The sequence below is a fragment of the Dermatophagoides pteronyssinus genome, unplaced genomic scaffold (genome assembly GCF_027571235.1).
Source record: "Dermatophagoides pteronyssinus isolate colony J.1.1.1.1 unplaced genomic scaffold, Derpt_VIB-CSIC_2022.12 sq0033, whole genome shotgun sequence".
Lineage (NCBI taxonomy): Eukaryota > Metazoa > Arthropoda > Arachnida > Sarcoptiformes > Pyroglyphidae > Dermatophagoides > Dermatophagoides pteronyssinus.
In genome coordinates, this window is record NW_027461557.1 from 274,227 (window position 1) to 297,737 (window position 23,511).

Genomic DNA, 23,511 nt, shown 5'->3' on the forward strand with positions numbered 1-23,511 from the left:
GTTAACAAATTTTTCCAAAAAAACGAACAAACACAAGACGCACACAAGGATAATGATGACGATATTGGCTACGACGACGACGACGACAGCAACGGGTCTTTTATTCTTTTTTCAATATTTATTCTTTTTCATCATGAAGTTCTCGGGTGTGTTGGTTTCAACGCGCAAATCAATATTTAAACAACAACAACAAAAATGAATGCCATTTATACAACCAAAAAATACTATATATATCAAAATATACCTAATATATATAGTTTTTTTCTGGTTTTTGTTTTGATGGATTTCAATTTTACTCAAACAAACAAACAAGAATGATGATGATGATGATGATGATGATCAGAATCAAGAAAACAAAAACAAATCAAAGATTTACATTATTGTTATTTTTAGACCATCAACAATAATAACAACAACAACAACATTTGAAAAAAAACCGTTATTATCATCATCAACAACACGCGTTCAATTTTTATTGATCAATCAATCAATCAATCGATCGATCGATGATTTCTTTACCTATGTGTAAAACACACATATATAGATCATCATCATCATTATAATTAATAAGCTCAAGTAGGACAGCCTTTTTAATTTCAATTTTGTTGTTGTTGTTGTTGTAAAAATAGCCATCATTATCAAGAAACAATCAATTTCTCATTTTGATTTTGTTATCAAGTCAGCAATCAAAATCAAGAAATCTTTTATTTTCGTCATTTGACGATGACACAATAACGACAACGAAAATTATTGTGCCGACCAAGAATAGATAAAAATCAACAACAAAAAAAACCATCATCATCATCAACAACATTGACATTAACGCCGAAGCAGACGCCATATCAAAAAGAGAATTTGCTTCCCCCTTTTTTTTTTGACAAATAATATAAAGAAGAAGAAGAAAAAGTAGTCAAAAATAGATTTTCTTCATCTTCGATTCTCTTAAATTGTTTTTTTTCTGTTTGGGACATTTTTTTTTGAAATTGAGAAGTAGTTCTTTGTCTTTTATTGTAAACATAACAAATCTAAGTGAATTTCTTTCGTTAAAATCAATCAATTTTATTCAATTCGTACAACGATGGATGATCAAAGACTAATAACATCATCAAATCAAGATGATCAAGAACAGCAACAACAAAAATTGGATCATTCCAACAACAACAGTGATATGATGTTGATGGTGATTCAGAATGATGATGATGATGATGATAAACAAAATAATGATCAACAACAACAGCAACAACAATTATCATTTTTGAATAATCCACAGCAACGACGTCCAAATTTAGTACATTCGGTCAGTATTATTGTTGAACCGGCAGTTAATTTTAGTGATTTGGATGATGATACTACAACTACAACAACAACATCAAATACTGATGATAGTTTTAATGATGATGAATTACGTATATCACCATCATTACGTATTAGTGAACGTCGTAAAACAATTGCTGGTCCAGTATCAATGTTTGAAGATTTTTATTTTGGTATGTTCATGATTTACTTGTGGAATATTTTATCAAAAATTATTTCATATTTTTTTTCCTTGTAGATCAACCTAAAAAGGCTAAAGAATATGATGATGTTGTTCAATCATTAATTGTAAGCTGATAATGCTTCATATCAATTTATAATTAATAAATTTTGTATTTTTTTTTAAAAAGACATCAGCACGATTACGGAAAGAAGAATTTGCACGATTATTGGAAGAACATGATCAAATTGTTAAAGAAATTCGTAAAGCTGAAACCAATTTAATATAACAAAATTCAAATGAATAACAGTGAATAACATCATTTTATTCAAAATAATAATAATCATTTTCACAAAAAAATTATAAACAAAAACAAACAAACAAAAATTCAATTTAATTTAGATAAACATTTCCAAAAAAAAAAATTAGAAGAAAAAATTCAAGTTGAAGAAAAAAAATGAAGACCAATGCCATTGATTTATACGCGATCGCCTGTTTTCATTTCATTCATTCATTCATTCATTTATGCCTAATATTTTTTTTCATTCAATTCACTGAAGCATTGATAGATATGATGTTATCCATTTCTTCATTCATTTAAATAATAATAATCATCAACCAAGAGCTTTTTCTTCTAAGCTTAAGAGAAATTATCAATATTAATAACCGAGATTGTCCGTTCATCAACCATTATCAAAGAACAAAAACGAAAAATTCTCTTCAAATATGATTATTATCGATTATCGAAATATATACCCGGGTATTCTTTTCTCTCCCTTTTTGATGAAAATTTTCTTCGTTTTACCTGAATTCTACTCTCATTTTTTTGTCCGAATAATTTCTTTTTTTTTTTTAATATAAACGTCCATTTTATTTTCTTTAATTATTTACAGGAAAAAAATTTATTAATTAATTAATTATCAAATGAATTACAAATCATCAGTGGCACACACACGTGAAAACAAAAACGAAAAAAAGAAACCAAAACCGAAAATTCCAAATTTTGTTATTATCCTCCTTTCATCCCTTACAAAAACACAGTGAACAGAACCAGAACGAGCTTCAAATTTTTGTTTTTTTTTAAATTTCTTGTTTCTTCTTTGATCCGATAAAAAACCTTAATGTCCACCAATCCATCAACCACGTCGAAACACAAAGATTTTCCCAGAAAAAATTTCAATAAAATTCTAATTGTATTAATTATCAATATTGTTTTGTTTATTCTGTGAATCTTCTGATTGTTTGCGTTTCGTTCCGGTAACCAGTTGAATTTGACTGGGCGGATGATCATCAACATTTACAGTCGAATTCAAAGTTTCCGATATAGGTGGCTTTGGTTTTGTTTGAAGTGTAATCAATTGAACACGTCTTCCCGGTTTATTATCGTTATTGTTATTGGTCGATTGTTGTTGTTGTTTTGGTGATTCAAATGATAATGATGTTTGTGACAGTAATGATCGATTTTTACTTTGATTATTGTTTCCAACTTTAGCCGATAATGATGGTGATGATTTACGAAAAAATTCCGTTATTGGTGTTGAACATTTTGGTTTATTCAATGGTGATTTTATTTTGCAATGTTGATTTGGTGATTTTGTTTTCATTGATGATGATTTGGAATTTGGACTAACATTATTCACAGCTGGATTAATTTTATTTGGTGTTTTTATGCTTGGATCAGATGCTAATTCTGATTCAAAATCCATTAATTTTCCTTGATATGGTTTACCTAATTCTTCAAATTCATCGAATACAACAAATGATGAAAAACCATCCGTCGATGTAAGGATTAAAATTCGACCATCCGATGACCATGATAGATCGGTTAGCCGTAAATAATGAAGATTTGATACATGACCAAATGGTATGGCTTGTTGACTATCATAAAATAGTACAGAATCTTCAGTTGCAACAGCAAATACAATACGATATGGAATACTGGAATCGAAACGAAAAAATTCAAAAATTAAAAACCAAAAAAAATCAAAATTCAAACTTTAAAAATTCTTACTTGAAAACATTTGTCGGTTCATCCTGGCGAAGTTCAAACACAACAGGGCAGCATTTTACAGCAACACTAAATTTACCGGTTGATAAATAAAAACTGGGCCTAAATAAAAAGTATTATTCGAAAGTTTTTTTTTTTTTGCAAATCCAAATCTTTACCTATTCAATGATTTACGTTCAAAAACATGAACACAATTTTCAAAACGATCATTACCAAATTCTAGGATACCGGATGGTGCAAACAACAATTCACCACCAGGACTAAATGTTAAACGACGAAAAAATGACATCATAGTTTGATCATAGAATAATTTACTACTCGATGACGATTTATTTTCGTTGTTGTTGTTGTCGCCGATTTGTTGTTGTTGATCATTGTTGTTGTCGAAATTAATTTTATAAATTTTATGCAAAGTTTTACCATTTTTTGAATTGAATACAATCAATTGTCTATCGGCTGATAATGAGGCAATATATTTATTTAATGGATCCCATGTAACACCTTGTACATAGCTATTATGTTCTTTAACCACACGATGCATTTTCGTACCACGTTGTATATCCCAAACAAAAACATTATTATCCACTGAACCTGAAACAAGAAATTGTCCATCACGACTCCAACAAATATCGGATACATCTTGATTATGACCACGTAGAATTTTATGCGTTTTCCATATTTCAATCGATATTGATTCGGATTCAAATAAATTATCAATACATTGATTTGATTGACAATCATTTGATGATAATGAATTTTCTTCATCGGGAAAATATTTCCAAATAAATATTAATGAATCATCATCACCTGATGCTAATAGATTATCATCAAGATTTGGTGAAAACCGAACAACATTAACCGAACGTTGATGTTGTGTTAATTCGGCTAAACATTCGATCGAATCAATTGGTTTTTGATTATTGGTTGTTTGATTTTCCGAATCATCATTAAATGTTGAAGATATTTTCCAAATATTAACATGATTATCATTACCACCAGTTGCAAGACGATAAAATTTTGTTGAATTTTTTTCCGAATGCAGACGATTTTGTATGTCAACACTTAATATTGGTTGACGATCATGCCAAGATATTTGTGGTATATAAATCTTCATTTAAATTTATTTATTTTTTTCTTTGAAAACAACAACGATTAAAAAACAACAGAAATTGAGTTGACAAGATTAAGAAACAACAGAGAAAAAACCAAACAAAACAAAGACAATCTGGCAGGTGTGCCTTGACTTTTTTTTTAAAAAAAAAGACGAGGGAAAAAATGAAAAAAAACTCTGAATATTCATTCAGAAAGAATGTATTCATTCGATGACTACTGCTACCATCTTGAGTCGAAATGATCGAAATGGAATTTTTTTTTGAAAAAATTTTTTTGCCGCCAATTTTTTTAAAAAATATTTTTTTTATTTATCTTCTGAAATTTCTGAATCTTTATAATATTAATATTAATCAAGATGATGATTGATTATAACAAAGAAACGAAAAACTAAAAATAAATAAATGAAATGTACATTTGGACAAAGAAAATAATAATTAAAACATGAGCCAAAAATGTTGTCCAACATCTATTAGCTTGTAGCAGATCTGATGATGATGATGATGATGTTGAATCCAAGCCCCATAGCTCACCATTACCACCACCAGCACCAGCATTATTATGATTAAATGTGCGAATTTTTAATGTAGAATTTAATTGACTAATTTGTTTGAAAAAATATGATACACACCGTAGTTGTAATTCAGACATTTGTAATAGATGTTTATTCATACGTAACCAAAGGCCTAATATTGTTAACGATTGATATGTATCATAATGATGACGATGATGATGTTGATCATAACGAATTAAATCACTTTCATTAGCTGGAATTTGATTGATAAACCATCGGAGCTGAGCATTTTGCATTGTTGTTGTACAATTTAGATTTAAAATTTCATCCAAACGGAAATTTTTTTTCATTCCAGTTATTACTGGTTGACGAACATTTGGTTGTAATGACCATTCACGTTTATTTTTATTTTTTACTAATGACCCGGTAACTAAATGTTCAATTGCATCATATTCATAAACAATTGTTAATGTTGCCGTACATTTAATTTCTAAAATACCCATATGAAAATATTTTGGTTTAGCCACTAAATTTAAACCGATACGTGATGTAACCAATGTTGATGTTGATCGTTCATTTGTCATATTTATAACATAACGATTATCAATCTATAGAAAAGCAAGCAGAATCAATTGATTAATCAATTTTCCGATGATATTTTCATTTACCGGTAAATTATTAATAAACCATTCTAATCGTACAGGTGGCCATGATTTTCCTGCTTTACAAACAAGGCTAATATTTTCACCATAATTATATTGATCCATAATGCCCAATATTTGAACATTTTTTTCCGGTAAAACTATAGATTTTTCAAATTCATCATCAAAATTGTTGTTTTTCACAAGAAAAAAATTTGATAAACATACCATATATTTTCATCAATTGTTCACTACGTACAGTAGAAAATATCGGACCTAAATAATAACAAAAAAAAAACAAAACAAAATAATCAATTAAAATGATCATTACATTTTTGTTGTTGTTGTTTTCTATCTATAGATCTTGATATTTCTAGTTAGTTATCAATCAATCAATCAATCAATTTTGTTAATCAAATAAGGAAAAAACAAAAAGCGAAAAATTTTGGTTCAATGTTGTTTGTCATCGAACGAATGTTTTCTTTGGACTCGCCCAGCAAAGAAAGAACAAAAAAAAACAAACGACGACTGATAAGGTTGAAATAGAATCGAATGTTTTGTGTGTGTGTGTGTGTTGAGTAGACATTATTTATTCTTTTTTTGTTTCTTCCTTCCATTCTTTTTTCTTTTCTTTCTTTTCTTTTTGATCAAAAAGTCAAAATTTATCTTTATCTGTTTGTTATAAACACTGGTAAGTTAAATAATTTATTAATAAACCTAAAATGATTTCGTTTTTTTTTCTTTGTTGTTAGTTAATTTCGTATACGACGACAACAACAACAAATTAAACAGAAAAAAATGGAGGGGGAAAAATGCTGTTCAACAAACAAATGGCTCAATATAACAAGCATTCTTCTCTTGTTTTTTTTTCTCCTGGATTCTTTCTCGCTTTCATTAACCGAATTTTTTTTCTTCTCTTGCTGCCCAGGTATAGAGAAATTCTTCAAATAAATGTGTGTGTGTGTGACTATATGGAAAAAGATATTATTATTATTTACCTTCGGTGCTGATTTCACAAATGTATAGGCCATCGGAATTCTGTTTATCGTATTATCATCATCATCATCATAGTTGTCGTCCAGCCAGCCATCATCATCGTTATTTATATAAAAAAAATAAACATTTCGAGCCGATCATCACGCAATTAAGAATAAACGACATATACACAACGAATGAATGAGACACATTAACGATTTTCGTTGTTTGAAAACAAAAAAAAGTTGAAAAGAAATTAGACCCAGAAATATATTTTGATGATAATGATGATGAAAATGGTCAATGTGATTAGTGATTATACGTCCGGAGTTGCATCGAATTGGATCGCCAATATTGGGTGGTTTAGGTGAAAACAAAACAAAACAAATTAGAGAAATATGAAAGAAAAATGACTATTTTGACTTACCAAATTTGTTTGACTTAAGACGACATGTGTCGAATTTGATGCTTTTAGCTTGTGTTTTTCAAATGAAAAAAAAGTAAAAGAAAATTATTATAAATCTGCTGGTGTAGAAAGGTAGGTAGAATTTTTTCCAAACGAAAAAAAAAATTTGGAAAAATTCATTCAATTTCCAAATTCATTTCATTTCGATGATTTATCGATTTTGTGACTCATCATCGTCATCATCATTGATTTTGGCCATTATTAACCGTAATAATAATGGGCTATCTCATGTGTCTCTCGAAGTTTTTTTTTTCGTTTTGCTCGTTCGTTTTGGGTGTAACTCAAAATTGTTTTTTTTTTTTTTGATTTTTTGATTTTTTTTCTTTAATAGTGAAACAAGAATATTATGCAGGTGAGCAAATCAATAATGGAATCACAGGTAAAGGTTGTTGTTGTTGTTGAAAAAAACCCAGAAATATTGAAAAAAACCAATTTCAACAACAACAACAAGACAGGTAATCAAAGAATCTTTTTTGTTGTTTTGGTTATACGAGATTCTCGAATTCTCGAATGTTTTGTTTTTTGTTTTTTTTTTTTTTTGTTGAATGTCATCTATGAACTGGTCTTTCAAATGATGGTTTTCCGAAAATTGAATAAACGATAATTGGCTATATCGGATATTTCGAGTTTTGGGAAAAAAATTCTGGTTGTTTTTTTTTGCTTTTCAGATTCTAATCATTATTATTATCAATATTATTCTTGTTTAATGGATGTAAGAAAGTTTTTTGTTTTTTCTTTAACAAAAGGCGTTTACCCAAGAAACAAAGATAATTTGAATTTTATTCAATGTTTTTGTTTTTGGGTTACGTTGTTTGTGTATGTGTGTGTTTCGAATGTTTTTGAAATTCGTTCGAATTCTTATTCGTTCGAAAATTGAAAATTGTGTCCACTCTATTTGGGATCATTTGTCAATTTGTTATCATCGAAAAACGATCAAGATATTTTAATAATGGACGAAAATCAAAACCTTATCGATATTCAGGGTTTTTCTTTCCAATTTGTTTGAGCTAAAATTACAAATTGAATAAATTCACTGATATATCCTCTATATCTAATTCATTTTGATCTATCATCATTGTTTCTTGAAAAAACAAGGTAAATATAATGGAAATTCAAATGATTATTATTTATTCTTTTCTTTGGTTGTTTGTTATTCAGATATAAAATTTCAGGTCCACACCCCGAACCAAAAAACAGAATGGACATGCAAAACAAAAATGATAATGATGATGATCGAAACGAAAAATTGTTTTTTTATCGTTAAATGAATGATTGAAATGAACTTACATTAACATAGATGCCCAATAATTTATATGATTGTTTTGGTGTCAATTCTTTTGGTACGTAACGAAAAAATTCAATATTATTTTTATAAAATTTTATTGCATATAATTCTTCATGTGATTCTAATTGATAATCACAATATAATGTTGCTGAATGGCCACGTTCAACTGCTTCGGGCACTTCAAAACGATTTATATGTATACTTTTACCATCTATATTGATTGTTTGTCGTTGTCGTTGTTGATGCCGGAACCATGATTGAAAATCAAATGATGATAATTTGTTTGATGGCAGATAATCAATAGTGTGATAAACCAAGAAAAGTAAGAAAAAAAAAGAAAATTAATTTAGTTTAATTAATTTTTTTTGTTTAATTAAATGTTCATTACTAATATGGCCAATGGGTCTATTTACACACAATATGATTGTTGATTGATTTCAAACAATAATCAACAATCAATCAATGATCGATGCAAAAATTCATTTTGAATTTGGGATTTTCTTTCTATTACCGCAATTATTTCATCATCATCATCATGACGAAAGAATTTATCATTACATTTACATTTCAATATTCAATTCCGAAAAACATCGTAAAAGTATTGTTTCATTATTATTTAGCTAGCTATAGCCATTTGTAATAACGATTCTTCCATTAGACTTTTTTTTCTCAATTTTTCTTCAAAGTTATAAACATTTTGTGTGTGGAATAAATTAGCATGTCAAATGGATGGTTTTTCTGGTTTTCTAGTTTTACGGATTTTCATAAATGATGTGTGTGTAAGTGTGTAAGGTACATTACTAACACACACACACACACAGAAACACAGAAAACGTTCAGTACAGTGATATGGATGGATAAGATTGTTGTTGTGGTTGGAAAACAAGATAGATTTTTTCATTTTCAATCATGGTTAAAAACAATTGGAATTTAATGTCATGTTATGCAAAGGAAAATCCAAACAAGGAATCAATTGATATTGAATTCTTTTTCTCTCAAAATTTTGTGTAAGAATTTTTTTTTTTTGGTTTTCAGTTAAGTTTTGATTTTTGGGAGATTCACGATTAACATAGAAATTGATTATAACAACCAAGAATGAAGACAATCAATTCACTTCAAATCACGATGATGATGATGATGATGATGATGTCAAGTCAGTAAGTACGGGTGGGTGGGTGGTTTTCTGGTTCGATGATCCCCACAACACACAGAGAAAGTGAAATATGCATAAAAATGGATGGACATTTGATGGTTTCCTGAATTTTTTTTCAAAGGAATCAAACAACGAAAAACAAGAATGAAAAATTTAATATAAAAAAACCAAAAAATTAATCGATTTCCGTCATATTTTTTTCTGTTTTTGGTTATACTGTTATCAAGCAAGCCATCTCTAACACCTTATTGTAATATTTCTATAGGATAAGAAAATGATGTTATTTTCAACAACAACAAAATTCATTTTTGTTGCTTGGATTTTTTTTTTTAAATAAATTGTTTTTTTATTAAAATTAAATTAAATTTTTTTTTGTTATTTAAAAAAACAATAATAAGAATAATAATAATAAAATTCAATAATTAGATTCTTTACAACAACCAAAAAGGGAAAAAAATGGCAGATTTTCAAGATTTCATAAAACAATTGAAAATTTTCATTCATTCATAACACTATGGTCGTTATCGTTTTGTGTTGAAAGAATTTCATGACAGATGTTCTTAGTTGAAAATTCTTTTTTCTTAGTTTTTTCTGTGAAACAAAAAAAATATGATTTCATAACGATAATCGTTAAACAATTATTTTTTATTTTTTGATAATCGCAATGACGATGAAAACCTGTAAAAAAAAATTCAAAAAATCGTTATGTACGAATTTACATTAGCGATTCTCGGTGTATAAATGAATATACATGGTGTGTGTGTGTGGATAAATACAACAAAAAAAAATTGAAAATTGATTTTACCCATGTTATCAAATATCGATTCTGTTACAAGGTAAATTCATTTAATCAAAGGCGAAAAAAAAATTTCCCGAGAAAATCTTTTCATAATTTTTGTTTTTTCCGGAAAATTTCTCCATTCATTTTGTTTTCTTCGGGTTTAGTTTTTCTTTCCTTTCATTTGTTTACCTGTTCAAATCGAGCGAAAAAAAAGATATTTTCTAAATTCTGCTTACATAATCATCATTTTTTGGTCGACAAACAAACATAATCGGATCAAAATAGAAAACATTTCTAGCCAATTTGTTTCGGATAAAAAAATATATTTTCATTTGCAATGGAATTATCATTTCCACCAGTAAAAAAAAGGTTTCAAGATCGAAAAAAGTAACAAACAAAAGAAAGTTCCTCAATTCAGACATGATGACCATTGATAATTTATTGATGATGATGGTGGTAACCCTGATGACGATGATGATGGTGGCTAATTAAGTGACAATAGCCGTTGTTGTTATTGTTAATCAAAAAATAATTCTATTGGTGATAATTAACTCATCATTCTGTGGACTTCGACTATTTCGACTCACACATAACATTATTTTAGTCACGTCGTTATTATTATTATACAGTGGAATTCTACGCTGGAATTCTAGAACGGAATATTTTTTCCGGACAAGCAAACATTCAAACAAAGACACTTGAAAATTCATCTCTGGTCAATTATTTTATCGATTAAATAATGCAAACCAGAACAGCAACAAAAAAATTTATCAAGTTTTCAAGTCACATTTGTCAGAGTTGGTTGGTCAGTCAGGAAGGTTTTTTGTTCCGTTTTGAAGAAAATTTCCGGGAATTTTTGAATTAACCACCATCGATTAATTATTGCGATGATGATTGATTTGATTGAATCATTTCGAATCAATCAACAATCGAAATAGCAAAATGCTTTTCCGGAAAATTTCCCAAAAAGGAAATCGAAAACCGGTTGAACAACAACAAAATGATAATTGAAAATTGAAAGTTTATTTGGAAATTCTGAACGGAATATTTCATGTTTTTGTTTCCGGAAAGTTTCCTTAAGAAAATAAATTCAAGAATTTCACAAGGTGTCATCAATATTGAGTGGGGGAGGTAATTATCATCATCATCAAAATTATAAATGGAAGACATGTCGTCTGTGGAAGGTTTTCTATTTTGATCGAGTCAATTAGTCAAAAAGTCATCAACGATGATGATGAACGAAATAATCGATTTTTGGTAGAAAAAAATCAACCATAATAAGTTATGATGATGATGACAGGTAGTTTCTATTTTTTTGATTACAATTAATTACTTTAACTAATTAAACAAAAAAATATAAAGTTCAGTACTACCTGTCATCATCATCAGTTACCTGTAATTATAATCATCAATTCGAATGATTATTTGTTTCAGAAACAAAGTCAAGACTAATGATTTTTTCCTATTTTTTTTACCGTTATTTGTGGACAATCATCTATTTTCACATTTATAAAACAGGTAAGGTTAAAATAGAAAGGAAAAAGAAAAACATTCGAATTGAAAACCAAAACAACAAACGTTCGAAATATGAATAAAATCGAATGAATCTTTGTTGTTTTTGGTTTAAAAAATGCAAATTAATTAATTATTCGTCGTCGTTTTCGGTTTATTTTTTCTGTCATTGTGTGAATATTAGGTGAAAATAGAAATCTTTTTTTTTGCAAATCATCATCATTAACATATTCTATATTTGATTGTGATGAATATAATTAATGGATAAAAGTTGACAGTAGAAGAAGAAAACCCGAAAACAACCGAAAAAACGACAAACAAACAAACAATAATCGTTGTTGGCAACGATGAATCCAGAAAAAAAATCGAAATCTGGAAATTCTGGAATATGGAAAATGGAAAACAGAAGTAATGTTTTGACTTTTTTTTCGGGCGAAAATTTATTGTTGTTTTGTTTTTGGGTTAATAAATGTCCAGCTAATGGGGAAAAACAAAAACAATGACCATTTTTTTTGTTTTGTTTTGTTGAATCATTCAAGTTAGTCAGTCAGTTTGTTTGGTTGATTTTAACCATATTTATGTCAAAATGTTTGTGTGATTTTCGGTTGATAATAATTAAATTGGATTGAATTAAAAATGGTGGAATTTTAATTTGAAATGCGAAAAAAGATAGTCACAGTCGATATAGAGATTATCCGAACGAAAGTAAAAATAGCCACAAAACAAAGCAAAAAAAGTTTTTCTCTGGCCTGTCAACCTGACAAACAAACAAAATTTGAATTTTTTCGGTTTGTTTTGTCACAAACCGAATGTTGATTTGTAACCGGGTAAAAAATGGAAGAAAAAAATCAAATAAAAAAATGTTTGTGCGGATTGCATATCCGGCATAAAGGCGATGATGACAGGACAGGACAGGACATGTCATTTTTTTTATATCGCTGATTAGCGGACAAACACATTACACACACACACGTTTATCGCTTAATTGAAATATTCACACACAAAGCTTATGGAAAGAATGAATGAATAAATGAATGATGATTATTATGATAATTATAATGATAATATTCATCATCACCAGAATCAGAATCAGAATCAGCAGAATTTCCATTCTATACACACACACAGTGAAATCACAAGAGAAAATTGATATGAATTTTTACAGCAAATAATGAAAAATCTATGAACAAACCAAAAACAAACAAAAACACCTAAACAAAATCAGCATCATTCATTTCGTTCATAATGGGAGAAAATTTATGTAAAAATTTTCGGATTCAGTTTTTTTTTCGGGATTCTGAAATTGAAATTGAGGTTTGTTTTACGGTTGAAAGAAAAAGTTTCCAGAAATAATGGTAAATATTCCTTGATGATGATAATAGATTTTTCATATTAATAATTTATTTACAAATGTGAAACATTTGTTGAACGTAATCATTATCATCATCGTGAAAAATTGAAATTTGAAAAATTCAAAATTATGGATATTTTTATGGTGGTGGTGGTGGTGGTGAAACAAGAAATATTCTCTCGCAATAACATTATCGACAAAAAAATCGAAAACAACAGGAATTTTTGTTTTGTTGTTTATTGTAATTTTCATCCCTGATTCTGTTGTTTTGTTGTTTTGTTTGAAACATAAATTATTAATATTTTAATTTCTCAGTCTCGGTTTCTTGTTTGTTTTTCATTTTGTTTTTGTTTTTTTTCAATTCTGGATTCTCGTTTTTTTCGTGCCATTTGAAACATTCAAATTGTTGTGCATAATGATGCTGTCGATGATGATGATTTTTGTTTTGCCCGAGAATTCAATTTAGACGAAAAACAAGGGAAAGTTTCCGGGAAAATTCCCGGGAAGAAATTTTCCGGGAACTTTTTTTTATTGAATAATCATGATAATGGTGATGATTTTGTTGAAAATTTCAAACATTTCAAACATTCATTTTTCATTTGGGTTTTACCTGTTATAAATAATGAAAGGATGAATATTGTTTTTATGATTAAATCAATCAATGATGATATGGATGATGACTGTTGAAATATTGATGATATGGATGATGAAAAATGATATTGTTTAATTGAAGCCATCAATTTGGATTGAGTTTGATGATTTTTCGATGGTAAAGAAGACATTTTTTCACGTTTTACCGTTGTTTTCAAAGGTATTTCACATCACACAAACACACATGATAATGAAATGTTCCAAGAATTTTGTTTTGTTTTCACATCGGAAAAAAAAAGTTTCCAGAATTTTTTTTCACAAAGTTTTCTCAAGAAAATTTAAATGATGGACAGGAATCTTTTGTTGTTGAAAATCGTGAGAATTTTTTGTCTTACTTCAAACAAACAAAAAAAAATCAATGATCATAATGGATGAGAGAAACTTTACCGAAATTCAATAATATGATGATGCACACACAGACACAGATACAGATGGGTAGAAATAGTCACACACTTTAAACCACCAAACACACATACATAAAGTTCACAAGGTTATCACCATCATCCTGTCAAAATAGAGAAATTTTCCAAGAAACAAAATCTTGAAAGTTTGCGTGATATTTTCAAATATGAATGAATATCGTTAATGAACTTTCGCCAAAAAAAAACAAAAACAAATTGCAAATGACGAAAAAATGATGATGAATTCGCGAAATGAATATAACGACGACGAAGAAACATAGAAAAACCAATCAATTAAAATTTCAAATTAATTTCAGTTGAAAAAAATTTCGCTTCGGATGATGATACCTGGATCGACTGAGCGAAAATGAATGAAATTTTTCTGTTTTGCTGCTGCTGCTGTCAGTGTAGATTTCAAACCCCGACAAAAACAAAAAAATCAAAATCAAGCCAATAAATATAGAAAAACGGTATTCTCTACTGATGAAAATAATCCTGGCGCCTTTTTATAGCAATTCTGGAAGAGAGAGAGCAAAAAAAAAGCAATAATAATGTGTGTGCGGTACCAACGAAACAAACGAAACAAACGAAAAAATCCAATAACCAATGTGCGCCCGCACAGCCAATATTGGTTATTTTTCCTCTTCTCTCACTTGATTTGGTGTGATGGATATATTGGTTATTCGTCTCATTTCCATTGTAATATACCGAATGTGAATTGAATAAAATCAAAGATTGCGTAACAAACGAAAAAAAAAGGTTAAAATTTTTTCTTAATATTGGAAAAAAAAACATTATCCAAAATCGACAATGTTTACTTTTTACTTTTTACTTTTACTTTCGTTTACAAACAAACAAACAAACAACGAAAATGAAATTTTCAGGTAAGGAAAATTCAATGCAAACATCAAATATGATGATGATTGAGTTGGAAAAACAAAACAAAACAAAATGAAATGAAAAATTTTTTTAATTTCTTTAATTTTCTCTAATTTCAGTAAAAATTGATCAATTTTCTTTCTTTCTACTTTTTTCATTGTTCAATTTCAAAATTGTCAATAAGAAACTACTGAATTGACAATTGATGATGGGACTTTTTCAATTTTCACTACACGCACATTAACATTTTATTTATGAAAAATTTTTAATATCGAAAAAATCGATTTCGAAAAAACACACAAAAAACAAACAAAGATTGTATTTATAACGTTTTTTTATTATTATTATAGATTTTTTTTTGTAAAAAAATAAATAAAAACAAGCGATATTTGGAAAAATAATCGATTGTAAATTTTTATTATTAAAAAAAGGCTAGGTTTACATTATTCGTCGTTACAAACGAAAAATTTTTCCAACATAATTTCTTTATAATGAATTATACAAGGTTTTTTTGGTTGCTGTTGTTGATTCTGATGATCAAATGGATTGCATAGATGCCAATCAGTTAAAATATCCACATGATTTGAATAAAACATGTATAAATATCGATTATTTACTAAAATACAATCCGGTATTGTTGTTACATATGGAAAGTATTTACAATCTTGATCTTTACCAAATATCATTGATAATTTTCCATTATCACCTGATTCTGTAAGACATAATTTACCGATTTTTGTTCGTTCTGTTTGATTATCACTGAAAAATTCAAATAACCAAATACGATTCGATTTGAATTGTTCGGGCACTGGTTTTGTTGTCAATGTTATCTGTCCAGGTTGTTCTGATTCCGATTGTTGTTGTAAAATTAATCGTTCATCATCGATCCATCGATTACCGACACCATCACTATCGAAATCGAATCTATTCAATTCATTTGCTTCCCATAAATTCAATTTATATGGATTTTTGAATAATTTGGATTCGATTCCAATTTCAATAAAATAATTAGTGGATTTGTTTTTTAAACCAATTTTTGGATGTATAATTAGCATATGATTTTTCGAATTATAAAATGTTTCAATAAAACCCCAACCAGTATACATAACACGATCAAATTCAATTTGAAATTCTTCACAATCATATCCTGCAGGTTTTCTTGGTTTATTTTCTTTTGTTCTGGTTGTTGTTGTTATTCTGTTTGTTGTTGTTGTTGTTGTCGATTCATTATCATCAGTATCACTATTATCATCAGAAAAATGATCATATAATATGAGCAACAGCAATGTAATAGCAATCAATATAAACAAAATTGTTATCATTTTCATATTTTAACACACCAAAAACACAAAAAAAAAAAAACATCAAACCCAAACACAATTCCCTGGTCATTTTTATACCGCACTTTTCGTGGTCAATCAACCAACCAACAATCAGCTTTTGAAAATCAAAATTCAAATTTCATTTTAAGTTTTTTATTATTTAGTTATTATTATTACAAACAAAAAAATTACCAATAATAATTTCTCTATAATGAATTATACAATTGAATTTTTGTTCATTTGAATCATCAAATGGATTGCATAGATGCCAATCGGTTAAAATATCCACATGATTTGAATAAAACATGTATAAATAATGATTATTTACTATAATAGAATCCGGTTTTACTGTTACATATGGAAAATAATTACAAGGATCATCATCACCATCATCATCAAATGTTAACGATAATTTTCCATTATCACCCGATTCTGTAAGACATAATTTACCAATTTTTTTAGGCTCTGTTTGATTATCAACAGTAAATTCAAATAACCAAATACGATTTGATTTAAATTGTTCGGGTACTGGTTTCGACATTAATATTATCTGTCCAGGTTGTTCTGGCTCTGGCGATTGTTTTAAAATTAATCGTTCATCATTATCGATCCATCGATTACCAACACCATCACTATCGAAATCAAATTTTTTGAATTCATATGCCTGCCATAAATTCAATTTATATGGATTTTTTTCATTAAATATTTCTGATTTTGATTTTATAAATTTAATTTCAACAGTATATTTCATTGGAAATGGATAAGTAGCCATTAAATGAAAAATTATTAATCGTAATTTTTCATTATAATATGTTTCAATATAACCACTGATTTCTGGAAGAGAATTGGAAATATTTTTAAATTTTTTACAAACAAATCCTGGTTCTTTTGGTAACGATTTTTTTGTTGTTTTTACCATTCTTGTTGTTGTTGTTGTTGCTTCGGTTGTTGTTGTCGTTTTTGTTGTTGTTGCTGTTGATTCGGTTGTTGTTGTCGGTTTATTACTATCATCGATTTTTATTAATTTACCCGAATTTATCAACAATAACATTATGATTATAAACGATAAAATCAATATGATTATCACTAATGGTTTCATAGTTTTTTTTAAAAAAAAACCAGAAAAAAAACACCAAAATTAACACTCAATTCTCTGGTCATTTATATACCCCCTTTTCGTTTCAACCAATCAATCAACAAAAACAAAATCAAAATTTAATTTAAAAAACTCGAAAATTTTTATAAAATAACAACAAATGGATATTGTTCAATTTGCATTAGATTTTTGTTGGCAGCCAAATAACCATAACCCTTATCGCCCCATGTAATATCCCAATTGTTTCTAATAATCCAATAATCTACACCTTTAGTATTACTATAACCAACAATATTGATTGCATGATATTTTAACGGTTCACCATTATCATCATTATGTTGAATAATTGTACGGCCACTGTTTTTTTTTCGAAAAAGAAGAAAGAAGAAAATTGAATTTTCAACATTGAATTTTCAGTTTTGGTTGCGATTCAATGCAAAAAAAACTTACTCATAATGACGAAAAGCTTGTAAATCATGAAAACCAATTAAAGCAATAATAGCTGAACGTGTTTTTTTTAATAATTGACGAATTTTTAATGGATTCTCGGGTTCAATTTGACAATAATTTTGTATTGAATAACCTCGGGAATTCAATGATGGTCGTTGACATGATTGTTCCTATTTAGATATGAACAATAACAACAACAACAACAACAAAGAATCAAAAATCAAAGAATCAAAGAATCAAAAATGAAAAACTTACACGTTCAACATATGGATAACGATTTTCCGATAAAATACCATTACGTTGAATATAATATAAACCTTGTTCAATAGTATCACCCGTACAACCATGTTTGGATGCACAATCAATCAATTCTTGTTCAGAAAGATTTAGCAATAAATTTTTATAAGCCAAATATGTTGATTCAACCGATGCTATAGTTGCAAATGCCCAACTTGATGCACAATTTCCTTGTATACGTATTGGTGTTATTGTATGCATTGAACGTAAATCAATTTCCCAGGGAATATTTATATTCGGATCAATTTGACAAAAATTTGTTGCTTTGAAATTTCCGGAAATTTTCTTCAAGTTTTCAAATGTTTTTTTGTTCATTAGAAATTGGTTTTCAAATTCTTCCAATGACTAAATCAATTGATTAGATTGATTGACAACTTTATGAATTTGATTGATTAACACTTACCAAATCGGACAGATGATTAATGGAAACACCTGGATTGCTGGTTGTTTGAACATATTTCAATGATTCCAGGAAATTTTCCCGGGCAATTTCTTCTTGTTCATCAGTAGCATAGGTTTTATTGTAGACAGCTTTAAATTCATCAAATGTTCGTATCAACAAAGATGGACGAGCCAAAACATTGCTGAATATCGACAGTAACAACAAGAAAATGGCAAAAATCAATTTCATATTTCAAAGTACAATAAGAGAAAAACAAAACAATGCAAAATTGGATTAGATTGAAAAATGCTGATGCTTAAATATACAGAGATAAAAGAAATCATAAATGTTTTTATGTCGTTAATTGCATCCTGGATTTCATCGTTTTGATCAATTAGCAAGACAAAAATATTTTGTTGTTTTCTGGTTTTTTTTTATGATGATGATGATTTTCTCAAAATAAATTCTCCAATAAAATGTTGTTGTTGTTTGTTTTTCTCCAGGAATATTGTTTGTTTTTCCTGCTTTTTTTTATTATTACCATTTTTATCAAAGAACGAAAAAAATATGTAAAAAATCAAAAACCTTTTATTGAAATAGCGTTTTGAATGTTTTTTGTTGTCACAACCGAATAACACATCAATCAATCAATGGAATGATGATTAATTGATGTTTTAAAATCTATAAAAAAAAACCTAATTTTATCTTCGGTATCGCTGATCAAAAATGAAAAGATTTTTTTTTCATTTAATTACATTGAAAAAAAATTTCAAGAAAAAATTCAAATTCAAATTTTATTCATCATTTTCTTATCTAGATTATAAATATATGATTTTTTAAGAAAAAAAAAGAAACTGTTTCAATTTGTTTCAAATTGTTTCAATTTGTTTTTCTTCCTTCAGTAATTCAGTAGTTACCATAAGCAACAAATGGATATTGTTCAATTTCCATTAGATTTTTGTTGGCAGCAATATAACCATAACCTTTATCACCCCATGTAATATCCCAATTATTTCGAATGATCCAATAATCTAAACCTTGAAAATTACCATAACCAACAATATTGATTGCATGATATGTTACTTGTTGTTGATCAGAATCATTATCATGTTGAATAATTGTACGGCCACTGTTTTTCAAAAGATTAGTAATTTTCAACGTTAATCAATTTTATTTACGTTTCAATACAACTTACTCATAATGTTGAAAAGATTTGAAATCTTTAATAGCAATAATTGTAGCGATAGCTGAATGTGTTTCTGTTAATGCTTGACGAATTTTCAATGGATTTTGTGGCTCAATTTGACAATAAGTTCTAGTCATATAACGTGATGTTCCTAGTAATCGTGGACATGATTGTTCCTATCATAAACAACAACAACATAAACGAATCAAAAAAAAATGGAAAATTAACCCTTAACACTCAGTTACTCAATCGGAGTGCAAAAGATTAAACTTACATGTTCAACATATGGATAAACAGATTCTTCAACAACACCATATCGATCCATATAGTAAAAACCAAATTTTAAATCATTTAAACCACGTTGAATATTATCACCTGAACAACCATTCTGTGATGCACAATCAATTAGTTCTTGTACGGAAAGATCTGATGGAAAAATATAATTTGCAGCAAGTAATGCTGATTCAAATGAAGCAATAGCAGCAAATGCCCAACTTGATGCACAATTTCCTTGCATACGTATTGGTGTCAAAGTTCGTAATGAACGTAAATCTAATTCATCAGGAATAGTCATGTTGGAATCAATATGACAAATATTTGCTGTTATTAAATTTTTGTTTATTTTTATTTGCTGTTCATCCAATGGCTAAAATAATGAACATTCGATTGATTGATTGACGACTTAATGAATTTGATACACTTACCAAATCGGATAAATGACTGATGGCAATACTTTGATTGTTTTTTGATTGAACATATTTTAATGATTCAAGGAAATTTTTTCGGGCAATTTCTTCTTGTTCATCAGTAGCATAGGTTTTATTGTATGCAGCTTTAAATTCTTCAAATGTTCGTATCAACGATGATGGACGAGCATTGTTGAATTCCAACAACAACAACAACAATACGGCGACAATCGAAATGAATTTCATTTTTTTTTGGCAAAGATTTTAACGAGAGAAAAAAACTGTTAGATAATATGATTGAAATTGAGAAAGATGTGGCTATTTAAATAATGCAAAGAAATCATAAATTTTCCTTACAAAACGTAATCATAATTGAACTTTGTAATAGATTTTCGCAGATTTCATCCAAAGACAAAATCATCATTTATAAGGGACAATATATTTTTTATGATACAGTGGTACCTCGGTTAACGAACACCTCGGTTAACGAAATTTTCGGTTAACGATTTCGGTCAGAAGACCGTTAACGACGATTTTTTTCGGTTAACGATGATTAAAAAACAAGAATCGCATTGTATCTCGGTTAACGAAGATTTCGGTTAACGACGGTTTTTCAGGAACCGATCATCGTCGTTAACCGAGGTACCACTGTAATTAGAATTCTGCAATAAAATCTTTGCTATTTTTTCCCAGAATCGGTTTATTATTATTATTGTTGTCTAGACAAAAACTTTATCAAATTTTTTTAAAAAAAACTTTATTGAATAACATTTTTCTACGGATTATTGCCAAAAATTATAATCTTATGGCTGATGATTTTTATCATTTTGAGAGAAAAAAAATGAAAACATCATGCATTTCTCTTTCTTCTAAAATTTCATATTCCATATTCCAGATTCATTACCACGAAGAAAAAGAAAGAAAATGTTTCTTTTGGACAGCCAAAAAAGAAAAGAAAATTTCTAATTATGTTTAACAAGCCAGAAATACATTTGTTTTGTCATTTTTGTTTCAGTTCCAAAGCCACCCAATATGATTGGCAATCTTTTTTCCCCCCACCACCACATCAAATTATACATTAAGAAACAAACATGATGCAAAGCAAATCCAAAACATTCGACAGCCAAAACTCTCTCTCTCTCTCTCTCTCTCTCTATTCGACAGTTTTGACACATTTCGTACAACAACAAATCTTTCTCTTGTATTTATTCATGGTTCAAGAGCAAAATGGAAATCAAAAAAAAAGCAAAAAAAAATATTCTTGACCACAACATTGATCACCAACATCAACCATATTTTTGTAATTGAAAGCCCAGATGATAACAGAACAAAACAAACAAACAAACAAAACATCATTATTATCATACACAACATGATCAATGGAGATATTGATCAGATCAGATCAACATGATGAAGATGATCATCATTATTTAAATAGAATTGGAGGGCTCTCTCTCATTTTCCATTCGATTCAATAGAAAATTTTCTCTATTTTTTTTCTGGCTGTAATAAAAAAACGAAAATTACAAAAACGAAGCAATGCGGGTTAATAAAAACGAAAAAATGTTTGGTCTGTTTCATCTTTCAACATAATCATCATCATCATCATATAATTGACTAATGACTGATTATATTTGTAAGTAAGATGTGGGCTTCTTTTTTGGGAAAAAGAAAGAACCAAAACCAAAAAAATGTGAATACAAATTCAGTTTTTGTTTTGGTTTTTCGTTCTTTTCTTTCACTGATTTGACATCTCTCAATTGACAAAGATATTATACAAATCTTTTTCTTCTCTCATCTTGATGGACATATTGTTAACATAACCGAACATTATTTTTTTGGTTTGATTAAAAAACCTTGACGTTTTTCCCCATTAAACAAACCATCAATATTTTTCGCTTGATAATCACATTGATTGACCTTTTTTGCTTTGTTTTGATTATTGAATTATAATCAGGATATAATCAATGCTCATTAATCATGTTTTTCTGTTGCTGTTGTTTAAAGCAAACAAACAAACAAACGAACGAATGAAAAACTTTATCACCAAAAAAACAAACTCTGAAGATAGATATGGTGTAGGTGGGAAAAATATCTCAATATTCATTTCGATTCGATTGAATATTCGCAAAACACACACACACACACACTAATCAATCAATTCAAGTTCTCTCGCCATCTTTTTTTTGGTCTTTGGCATCCATTTTGATACAAACTTTTCTTTCTTTTCTATGCTGACTCTGACTGTCTGTCGGTGATTTATTTCATTCATTCATTATATTCATTCAGACAAACGAAAAACAGAAAAGTTTCCGTACAGAAAGAAACATTTCCGAAGAAAAAAAACAAAATTAGCTTTTAGTTTCTGGTAAAAAGATTCTAATTGTCAATGAATAATGGTGGTTGATGGAATCATCAATGAAGAAAACAAAAAAACAAAAACTTGAAAACCATCCATATAGACAAACAAAGGGTTAAAATTTCAAACTTTCATTCCTTGAAAAATTATCAAAAAAGAATCGAATGATAAAAAACAAAGAACAGCAAATATTTGAACGAAATGAATCTTAATTATATCAACATTTTACGTTACTTTACTTTGATTTTACTTTAATTTTTTCTTATTTTTCTTACCTCATTCATTCACACACATTATCTATCTACAATGTTTTATGTTTTTCTGATGGGGGGAAGGAGAGATATCCCAAGTGATTAATAAATCTATTCATCGAATCATTTTCGGGTGATGATGATGAAAAACATTTAAACATTAAAAAAACAAACAACAGAGTGAAATGAAAGTTCAAATACGAAAACTGATAGCATTTGAAACTTTTCTTTTGGCTTTTCCCAGATAAAAATCATTCATTGATTCGGATCGATTGATCAGA

At 28.4% G+C, this 23,511-nt stretch overlaps 5 protein-coding genes across 6 annotated transcripts; 1 reads left to right on the plus strand and 4 right to left on the minus strand.

Moving 5' to 3' along the window:
* Positions 1-281: 281 nt before the first annotated feature.
* Positions 282-2,677, plus strand: LOC113799146 (uncharacterized). The gene is made up of 3 exons (XM_027349736.2): positions 282-1,487; positions 1,553-1,602; positions 1,665-2,677. Exons 1-3 carry the CDS (start codon positions 1,079-1,081, stop codon positions 1,761-1,763), a joined length of 558 nt encoding a protein of 185 aa, XP_027205537.2. The 5' UTR covers positions 282-1,078; the 3' UTR covers positions 1,764-2,677.
* Positions 2,310-4,720, minus strand: Caf1-105 (chromatin assembly factor 1, p105 subunit). Its single transcript, XM_027349731.2, has 3 exons — positions 3,641-4,720; positions 3,486-3,584; positions 2,310-3,412 (listed from the first exon to the last, which is right to left on the minus strand). The coding sequence occupies exons 1-3, from the start codon at positions 4,594-4,596 to the stop codon at positions 2,671-2,673; spliced, it is 1,797 nt and encodes a 598-aa protein (XP_027205532.2). The 5' UTR covers positions 4,597-4,720; the 3' UTR covers positions 2,310-2,670.
* Positions 4,721-4,896: 176 nt separating this feature from the next.
* Positions 4,897-14,786, minus strand: LOC113799130 (uncharacterized). 2 transcript variants are annotated; one of them, XM_075823643.1, is made up of 8 exons: positions 13,881-14,786; positions 8,476-8,684; positions 7,150-7,197; positions 6,746-6,785; positions 5,976-6,023; positions 5,775-5,908; positions 5,606-5,714; positions 4,897-5,536 (listed from the first exon to the last, which is right to left on the minus strand). In XM_075823643.1, the coding sequence occupies exons 1-8, from the start codon at positions 14,050-14,052 to the stop codon at positions 4,983-4,985; spliced, it is 1,314 nt and encodes a 437-aa protein (XP_075679758.1). In that variant the 5' UTR covers positions 14,053-14,786; the 3' UTR covers positions 4,897-4,982. The 2 variants fall into 2 exon arrangements, with proteins under 2 accessions (XP_075679758.1, XP_075679757.1); XM_075823642.1 differs by having other exon boundaries at positions 4,899-5,714.
* Positions 14,787-17,716: 2,930 nt separating this feature from the next.
* On the minus strand, positions 17,717-19,043 carry LOC113799127 (peptidase 1-like). Its single transcript, XM_027349716.2, has 4 exons — positions 18,770-19,043; positions 18,325-18,711; positions 18,070-18,239; positions 17,717-17,976 (listed from the first exon to the last, which is right to left on the minus strand). The coding sequence occupies exons 1-4, from the start codon at positions 18,995-18,997 to the stop codon at positions 17,763-17,765; spliced, it is 999 nt and encodes a 332-aa protein (XP_027205517.2). The 5' UTR covers positions 18,998-19,043; the 3' UTR covers positions 17,717-17,762.
* Positions 19,044-19,528: 485 nt separating this feature from the next.
* LOC113792611 (peptidase 1-like) lies at positions 19,529-20,934 on the minus strand. The gene is made up of 4 exons (XM_075823641.1): positions 20,639-20,934; positions 20,209-20,580; positions 19,944-20,110; positions 19,529-19,877 (listed from the first exon to the last, which is right to left on the minus strand). The coding sequence occupies exons 1-4, from the start codon at positions 20,864-20,866 to the stop codon at positions 19,655-19,657; spliced, it is 990 nt and encodes a 329-aa protein (XP_075679756.1). The 5' UTR covers positions 20,867-20,934; the 3' UTR covers positions 19,529-19,654.
* Between the last annotated feature and the right edge of the window lie 2,577 nt (positions 20,935-23,511).

Bases quoted from the DNA above. Each gene is read 5' to 3' on its own strand.
- LOC113799130 (XM_075823642.1), bottom strand. From the start codon at position 14,052: ATGTCTTCTTTACCATCGAAAAATCATCAAACTCAATCCAAATTGATG. The intron at 6,024-6,745 runs GTAAATAATAAT...GTTATTATTTAG, and splicing joins TTGTGAAATCAGCACCGAAG to GTCCGATATTTTCTACTGTA. The intron at 5,715-5,774 runs GTAAATGAAAAT...GCTTTTCTATAG, and splicing joins GGTTTATTAATAATTTACCG to ATTGATAATCGTTATGTTAT.
- Caf1-105 (XM_027349731.2), bottom strand. From the start codon at position 4,596: ATGAAGATTTATATACCACAAATATCTTGGCATGATCGTCAACCAATA. The intron at 3,585-3,640 runs GTAAAGATTTGG...CTTTTTATTTAG, and splicing joins GAACGTAAATCATTGAATAG to GCCCAGTTTTTATTTATCAA. The intron at 3,413-3,485 runs GTAAGAATTTTT...TTTCGATTCCAG, and splicing joins GAACCGACAAATGTTTTCAA to TATTCCATATCGTATTGTAT.
- LOC113799127 (XM_027349716.2), bottom strand. From the start codon at position 18,997: ATGAAATTGATTTTTGCCATTTTCTTGTTGTTACTGTCGATATTCAGC. The intron at 18,712-18,769 runs GTAAGTGTTAAT...CAATTGATTTAG, and splicing joins TTAATCATCTGTCCGATTTG to TCATTGGAAGAATTTGAAAA. The intron at 18,240-18,324 runs GTAAGTTTTTCA...ATATCTAAATAG, and splicing joins GTTATCCATATGTTGAACGT to GAACAATCATGTCAACGACC.
- LOC113799146 (XM_027349736.2), top strand. From the start codon at position 1,079: ATGGATGATCAAAGACTAATAACATCATCAAATCAAGATGATCAAGAA. The intron at 1,488-1,552 runs GTATGTTCATGA...TTTTCCTTGTAG, and splicing joins GTTTGAAGATTTTTATTTTG to ATCAACCTAAAAAGGCTAAA. The intron at 1,603-1,664 runs GTAAGCTGATAA...TTTTTTAAAAAG, and splicing joins ATGTTGTTCAATCATTAATT to ACATCAGCACGATTACGGAA.
- LOC113792611 (XM_075823641.1), bottom strand. From the start codon at position 20,866: ATGAAATTCATTTCGATTGTCGCCGTATTGTTGTTGTTGTTGTTGGAA. The intron at 20,581-20,638 runs GTAAGTGTATCA...TCATTATTTTAG, and splicing joins TCAGTCATTTATCCGATTTG to CCATTGGATGAACAGCAAAT. The intron at 19,878-19,943 runs GTAAGTTGTATT...TTTGAAAAACAG, and splicing joins AAATCTTTTCAACATTATGA to TGGCCGTACAATTATTCAAC.